Raw genomic sequence first — 8,966 nt, forward strand, 5'->3', positions numbered from 1 at the left:
GCATTAAGGCGAGTTCTAACGTTGATCATCCGTTAAAAAGACTTCTAAGCGAAAGAATTATTAATACATGCAAGACACTATTCTAGAATTGTTATTTTAGTTAGGGTTTATCTCATTATTTGTCTATGGTTCCCACAACCCTAATTATGGAGTTTAGTTACTCATAGCCATAAACACAATATTCAAATATAGTAGATAAGAATTCATGTACTTACTTCAATGAGAAAGAGTAAAATCCAAAAGTTTGCTTGATTAATCTCCAAAAATCACTTGCAAGAATCTCAAGATCCAACAATAATACACAAAGTCTAAGAATATGATGTCTCATCTAATAGAGTCTAACAATACGGAGTCTAACAATCTGGCGTCTAACCTCAAAAACGAGGTTTTTCGAACTATTTAATAAAAAAAAAAACCTAATTAAACAAGGACTCTGTTTGCTGGAAATCTGCCAAAACGCGGCTGGGTCGACGGACCACGCGACGGATCGTCATGGTCACGACGGACCGTTATGGACTCCGTCATCCCATACTTATGCAATTTCTTCTGCTGCTCTCTTCTCCACCCTCGACGGCAAGTATGACGGACCGTCATAGGCACAACGGTTCGTCGAGGGTCTTCGTTCCAAAACACTTCAACTCTTGGAATCTGGGTACTTAGATCAGTTCTCTGAACTTCATGACGAACCTGCAGGACGGACCGTCGTAGACACGACGGACCTTCACAAGCTTCGTAACCCCACACTTGGTCAGACTTCCCCATCTTCCTTCAGCAGCTGCACTACACTGCCACCTACGGACCATAGCAAGCACGACGGACCGTCATAAGCTCCGTAGGTGGTCTCTTCTGCATTTCTTCGCTCAAAATCTCCGCATTCAGCTTTGGACAGATTTCGTGCAAAACAAAGAGAAACTTATATAAAAATTAGCATTGAAAGACTTTCGGACACACTAAACTTAAGGAAAAAGTATTAATTATACCGTGAAACCACGGTATATCAATGTCATTGAGGCCCCGTCAATCCACACACACCCCTTCGATTTCCTTCGTGGGTGAACTCTCCAGGCAATCCTCGAGCCCAAAAAGTAAGGGTCCTCTTTAAGGTCTCTTGGTTGGTCCCTTGGAAGTCGTACCCGGACGTATCGACTACGAGTAAAATTAAACACATGTTAGACACCCTTCCACAAATTATCATCATTTTCCCACTTCTAAAAGCTAATCAAATTGGTTTAGACACGCTAATACCTCATTGAACTTGTTTTCGGACGTCATGGATGTTTTCCCGGATGTTTTGGTAGGTGTTAGACACCCTTCCACAAATTATCATCATTTTCCCACTTCTAAAAGCTAATCAAATTGGTTTAGACACGCTAATACCTCATTGAACTTGTTTTCGGACGTCATGGATGTTTTCCCGGATGTTTTGGTAGGTGTTAGACACCCTTCCACAAATTATCATCATTTTCCCACTTCTAAAAGCTAATCAAATTGGTTTAGACACGCTAATACCTCATTGAACTTGTTTTCGGACGTCATGGATGTTTTCCCGGATGTTTTGGTAGGTGTTAGACACCCTTCCACAAATTATCATCATTTTCCCACTTCTAAAAGCTAATCAAATTGGTTTAGACACGCTAATACCTCATTGAACTTGTTTTCGGACGTCATGGATGTTTTCCCGGATGTTTTGGTAGGTGTTAGACACCCTTCCACAAATTATCATCATTTTCCCACTTCTAAAAGCTAATCAAATTGGTTTAGACACGCTAATACCTCATTGAACTTGTTTTCGGACGTCATGGATGTTTTCCCGGATGTTTTGGTAGGTGTTAGACACCCTTCCACAAATTATCATCATTTTCCCACTTCTAAAAGCTAATCAAATTGGTTTAGACACGCTAATACCTCATTGAACTTGTTTTCGGACGTCATGGATGTTTTCCCGGATGTTTTGGTAGGTTTATTGTGACAAGGTAATGACTACGAGATGGTACCTTTTATTATGTCTCTCTTTAATGAACTTACTCTGTGAGAACAAAGGCTAACACCGAGTGAATATGTTATGCGTTGTAGCTCTACTTTAGAAGGAGACTATAGTGCAATGTATCTCTACTTGAGAAGGATACTAGAGTGAATAAAAGACAATGATATTCCTTAATTATGTTCCTAAATGGGATGTGTCTTAGTTCTACCTTGGCAAGTAGAAAACCTTCTATCGGAGAAGGGTAGACTCCATATTCCATGCCTAAATAGTATTGTGTATGTCTGTTATGGCCTATTCTCATCTTTGGGATACATTCTAGTATTTTATAAGTTTTACAATGTTTCCGTAGTGGAATGGAACACTATCTAGACATGGCACGAGTAGGCTTTGATGGTCCTATAGTGTAGGTTCCCTAGGTCTTTCTAAGACCATTATGTGAAGTCCTCAATGAATGAAATGTTTTATAATTGACTTAATGAAATATTATGACTTTAGCTATGTTGACTATAATGTGCTCTATATAGGGTAGCTTTGAGTGTTTCTTAGGTTAACTTAAAGAGGGTGTATAGGTGTTCTCTTCTTGTCCTACTTAGGTGAATCTCTGAGTAGCTTTAGGTGGTGAGTAAATGAATGGAAAAGGGAACAATCTTATCTTAGGTAGTCTGAAGGATTGTTTACGTTGGCTTGAAGAGGGTGTATGGGTGGTCTCTTCTTGTTTTACTAAAGTAAGTCTGAGGATAACCTTTGCGAGGAGGTGTATACATTTATATGGGTTGAAGTGATATTGATTCTATAGTGTGGAATGTGACCTATATTTATATATGTTGACTGGTAAGTGACTCTTATACTTGTCTTAAAGGTGTTTTCTTCAAAAAGAGCATGTTTCATACAAAAGTCTGTTTACCATGATTTTATGCATAATGCCATACTTAGTACAAACATTTGTACTTATCCGTACTTTTTGTCTATATCTAAAGGTGTAGGTGTCACTAGGAGAAGTCTCAAAGTGGAAGCTTGGATTAATGTTCATTCAAGAAATAATTGGCATGTCCTAACTACATTCTACGACATCCTGATGTTTATATTTTCTTATTGAAAGTATTCTAATAGACATGGTATTTTTCTATGTGATGAAGTATGGGTCGTGTCCCAATATATATGTATGTCTAAGATGGTAACTTTCAGACTTAGCCTTTCATTATATTTTTCTGTAAAAGTTATATTTTTAACTATTACTATTTCATGTGAAAAGTTTTAATTCATCACTATTTTTCATACATGTATTCAATGAATGATGTCTAAGGGCTTGTACAAGACCCTTTGGGAGGTCAAGTACGCCGTATTGAAATTCGAGAATGCCTTAACTTCTATGTGTACTCTCGGGTCGTTATAAACTTGGTATTAGAGCATAAAGTTATGAAGTAACATTTAGGAATCGAAAAGTCTCATAAAGCCACGTCTAGTAGAATCTTGTTCTTTGATGTGAGTCGCGACACATACATGAATGAGAGGCTATAGGAATATAGAGTTTCCCTTATTCTCTACTCTTGTGTCTTTCCGTAGGGTTCACTACTAAAAAAAGGGCAAAAAGAAAACCTAGAAAAGAGACATCATGAGGTCTCTTTAGGGAAAAAAGAGACCTCAACAGGCAGTCACTATAATGCAGGGCACTTTTTTGTAGACACCTCATGAGGTCGCTGAACGGAGACCTCACGAGGTCACCAGTAATTGTCTGACTTTTTTAGATTTGGAAAATTTAATGCAAAAAAGAGACCTCATGAGGTCTCTTTTTCTAATAAAAAATTGGCAGCTAATTGTTATTCTGCGGCTTCTCATCACCTGTCATTTTAGTTCAGTACCCAAATAAAGCTCAAAGAGCTTCCAAAAATCAATTGAACCAATACATTTAGTAAATATTCTCTTATCAACTCAATTGCAACTCACCTTCAACATAATTCTATATTAAACAAAAACCGTAATATCCATAAGTTCCATAATACTTTGCAATGTTATCATGTATTCACAAATTAAATAATTCCCATCACAAAATTATCCATAAGTTAACTTAGATTATCTATCACAAGTCTAAACTTCACTAATGTGGTAGTGTGTTTGACACATAATCATCATTTTCTTCATCACTACTAGACTCATGTGTCATATTTCTTTGTTAACCATACATTGTATATTGAGTAGGTTGAAATTGAGGGGGTCCAGGAGGGAAAGTGACATCACCGGAACTAGGGGGAATCCAACCTGAAGCAAGTAATGCATCGAATTGAGCCTTAAGACCCACAAACTGTAATTCCAACGACCTTTCCCTAGCTCATGCTACTTCGGCTTGGCTAGATATCTCAACAATATTTTGCTCCATAGCCAAATTTTTCTTCATCGATTTATCATGATATGAACTTGTTAGGCCTTCAAACTCTTATGGAAATTTATGAAAGGTTTTCTTCGGCATTACATATGTATACCCATATCTACTCGGCCCACCACTCAAGTATAAACAAACTCTCTCAGACTGTTCTTGAGTAAGTGGCATACCTTGATTTTCTTCGGGAAGAGTTTGTTGTAAATCCTCCAAAGCATGAAGATATCGATTCTAAATTGAATTTTATTATATGAGACTATAAATTTAGAAAATAAGTAATTAATTTTTTAAATTAGAGTCTTACATAGGTCACTTCAACTCGCGGTTCAATCCATACATCTGGATCTTCAGGATTTTTCTTTTTTGTAATGTGTGTTGCCTTAAATGCCTTAGCCTGAGTTACCGGTCTTCTGAGTTTATTTTCCTACATATAAAAATAATCAAGTTATAATAAAGAGTAATTAAATATGAATAGATAAAATATATAAAACGTAAAGAAGAATGATACACACCAATTTCCTCCTCGCACTTCCTTGACTTTGAGCCCCACCTGTGTGTAGAGAACCACTCTTAGTAGATGATCTTGCCTTTTTACTGATCTCACCCATCTTCTTAAATGTTGGATCATATTTTCAATGCACAAGTACATGAATGACACAATTAAGAAATATATATGGACTGGTCATACACATTTCAGGTTGAAGATTATATGGTGTTACAAATACAGGCCAACAAGAATATGGTGCAGCAGAAACAAATTGTCGCGTGAATCCATCTGAACATAAACCCAATCTAATGTTTCGTGGTTCAGCTGCAAATTGTGGATATGTTCTATCAAAATGTTTCCAGACTCTCCATCGGATAGATGACACATAACTCCAGGTGGTCTCCTATTTTCATGGTTCCATCTCATATGAGAAGCAGATCTAGTAGACGCATACAACCTCTTTAACCTTGGTATAAGAAGTAAGTAATGCATCGCCTTGATAGGAACTTTCTTCCCACTAGCAGTCTGCTTATAATGAGATTTTCCACAAAACTTACACGATTCTAGATCAATATCATCATTATAGTATAATATGCAACCATTTTAACAACAATGAATTCTAATCGATGACATCCTAACTTTAATACCAACCTTTTTGCCTTAAAGAAATTATCAGTTATCTGTTTATTTGGGTCAACTAAATCGTGAATAAGGTCAATCACATTGTCAATTGCCCCTTGAGGAACATTCCAGTCTTATTTGATACTTAATAATCTAACAACAATAGACAACTGCGAGTATGATCTCCCCTCATATAAAGGCCAACTAGCAGCTTCCAATTTTTCAATGAAAATTTTATATTAAACATTAGGAGCTTCTTCACCTTGATTAGCAAATCAAAATTATAATGCACACAAAAAGCATCTTGAACCATGTCATCCATTTTATAATTTTGTGCATTAGAATTCACAGTGCTAATACTTCCACCAAGAACATAATGTTGAAATACATCAAAGTTATTATCAATTTTTCCATGACTAGTCCTCACAATACATTCTTTTTTAAACCCATTTCGATAGATATGAAGCTCAACAATATTTGGTTTTTCATAATTCAAACATTAACATTTATTACAAGGACACTTAATCATACCGCTACGTTGAAAAGGATATAATGTCTTTGCATACTCCAAAAAACAAGGGTCACCTTCTACAAAATCAGGTCTTATCCCCATTCGACCAATATTAGTCATATTATACATCCAACTACGATCCATATACATAAAAATCATAAAATTAAATATGTCAAGCACTAGATTATGCAATAATTTACTGCAAAAACAAATTGTAGCAACACTAGAAGGGATTGGTTAATGAGGCCTTGTGAAAATGAATTTTACTTATTGACCTACTTATCAAATTTCTAAGTCTAATTAGTTTAGTTGTAACTTAATTCGAATCCTATAGTAACAAGTTTAATTTATTGAACAACTTAACAAATATTTAAGTATAATTAGTTTAGTTTTAGCTTAATTCTAACACTATAGTAACAAATTTAACTTATTAACCAACTTAACAAATTTCTAAGTCTAATTAGTCTAGTTTTAACTTTATTCTAACGCTATAGTTAAAAATTTAACTTATTGACCAACTTCACAAAGTCTAATTAGTTTAGTTTTAACTTAATTCTAACACTCTAGTCACAAATATAACTTATTAAACAACTTCACACCTTTCTAAGTTTAATTAGTTTAGTTTTACCTTAATTCTAATACTATAGTAACACGTTTAACTTATCGACCAACGTAACAAATTTCTAAGTCTAATAAGTTTATTTCTAACTTAATTCTAACACTATAGTCACAAATTTAACTTACTAACAAACTTAAAAAATTTCTAAGTCTAATTAGTATAGTTTTAACTTAATTCTAACACTATAGTTACAAATTTAACTTATTGACCTACTTAACTAATTTCTAAGTTTAACTAGTTTAGTTTTGACTTATTTCTAACACTATAGTCATAAATTTAACTTATTAACCAACTTTACAAATTTATAAGTCTAATTAGTCTAGTTTTAACTTTATTCTAACACTATAGTTAAAAATTTAACTTGTTGACTAACTTCACAAAGTCTAATTAGTTTAGTTTTAACTTAATTCTAACACTATAGTCACAAATTTAACTTATTAAACAACTTCACAAATTTCTATATTTAATTAGTTTAGTTTTACCTTTATTCTAATAATATAGTAACAAGTTTAACTTATCGACCAACTTAACAAATTTCTATGTCTAATAAGTTTAGTTTTAACTTAATTCTAACACTATAGTCACAAATTTAACTTGCTGACCAACTTAACAAATTTCAAAGTCTAATTAGTGTAGCTTAAACATAATTCTAACACTATAGTTACAAATTTAACTTATTGAACAACTTAACTATTTTCTAAGTTTAATTAGTTTAGTTTTGACTTAATTCTAACACTATAGTCACAAATTTAACTTATTAACCAACTTAACAACTTTCTATCTTTAATTACTTTAGTTTTACCTTAATTCTTATACTATATTACAAAGTTTAACTTATTGACCAACTTAACAAATTTCTAAGTCTAATTAGTTTTGTTTTAACATAATGCTAACACTACATTCACAAATTTAACTTATTAAAAAACGTAACAAATTTCTAATTCTAATTAGTTTAGTTTTGGCTTAATTCCAACGGTATGGTCACCAATGTAACTTACTTACCAAGTTAAAAACTTTTTAAGTCTAACTAGTTTAGTTTTAACTTAATTTCTAATACTATAGTAACAATTTTAACTTATTAAACAACTTAACAAATTTCTAATTTTAATTAGTTTAGTTTTACCTTAAAACTAACACGATAGTAACAAATTTGTCATCAATAGGATCAACTAGTGTTGGTACTTATACTTAACAAATATATTATTTCTAAATTTAAATCTAACTGTCAACACTAGATGGACATAAATTGATTTTTCAAAGAAAATTAATTTTGTCATAAAAAAGATCAACTAGTGTTGGTACTTATGATTAACAATTAATTATTACTAAATTTAAAGCTAAGTGTCAACACTAGATGGACGCAAATTTATTTTCAAAGAAAATCAATTTTTTCATCAATAGGATCAACTAGTGTTGGTACTTATGCTTAAAAATTAATTATTTCTAAATTTAAAGTTAAGTGTCAACACTAGATGCGCAGAAATTGATTTCCAAAGAAAAAAAATTTTGTCATTAATAGGATCAAGTAGTGTTGGTAAGTATGTTTAACAATTAATTATTTCTAAATTTAAAGCTAAGTGTCAACACTACATGACAAATTGATTTTAAAAGAAAATCAATTTTGTCATCAATTCGACAACCTAGTGTTTGTACTTAAGCTTAACAAATAATTATTTCTAAATTTAAAGCTAAGTGTCAACACATATTTAAACCTACGTATCAATATTAGATGGGTTCAACACATATTATAGAAAACAAGTGTACTTTGAGTAAATAAGCGTGATAAAGAGAGTGGAGAGAGATGGGAGTAGTTGTTACAGTAGGAGTTTTAGTTGAATACTTAGTCAAACTAAGACTCCTTGCCATTTACTATTAAAAATCTTTTTTTTTTAAAAAGGATTAGGTAAAATGACTAAAAATTCCCTTACTGAAATCAGATAATTTATATAAATTAATTATAAAATTTCTTCCACCAAAATCGAACCTGAGTGAAACTTAATTTGCGAAAAAGGTCAAATTCGGCAAACCCTACCCGAATTGTCCAACTTTTTATATAAATTAAATAATTAATGAAATACTTTTGGTAATTACAATACTACCCCTATCCTAGAAAACACCACTTTACCCCTATACCCTCCAAGCTTAAGATTACCCTGTTCAAGTCCAGTTAGACTCATCCAACTGAATCTTAATATTCAGGTGCCCTACATGGCTGAACCTAATCTTGCCTAGCTCAACTAACTCACCAAGTTAGTTGGCTTGGCTTGTGCATAGGTTATGAGGTATGGTTCCATGAACATCAAGTCGTGTGGACCCGCTCTAATGTAGGAATTCTAGGTACATTTAGGCATTACTTAGCATAGTCATTTT

General features: G+C 33.0%; 1 protein-coding gene across 1 annotated transcript; it reads right to left on the reverse strand.

Moving 5' to 3' along the window:
• Positions 1 to 3,794: 3,794 nt before the first annotated feature.
• LOC107022180 lies at positions 3,795 to 4,966 on the reverse strand. The gene is made up of 5 exons (XM_015222864.1): positions 4,871 to 4,966; positions 4,663 to 4,782; positions 4,500 to 4,589; positions 3,929 to 3,941; positions 3,795 to 3,823 (listed from the first exon to the last, which is right to left on the reverse strand). Exons 1-5 carry the CDS (start codon positions 4,964 to 4,966, stop codon positions 3,795 to 3,797), a joined length of 348 nt encoding a protein of 115 aa, XP_015078350.1.
• Between the last annotated feature and the right edge of the window lie 4,000 nt (positions 4,967 to 8,966).

Source organism: Solanum pennellii, chromosome 6 (assembly GCF_001406875.1).
Source record: "Solanum pennellii chromosome 6, SPENNV200".
NCBI lineage: Eukaryota > Viridiplantae > Streptophyta > Magnoliopsida > Solanales > Solanaceae > Solanum > Solanum pennellii.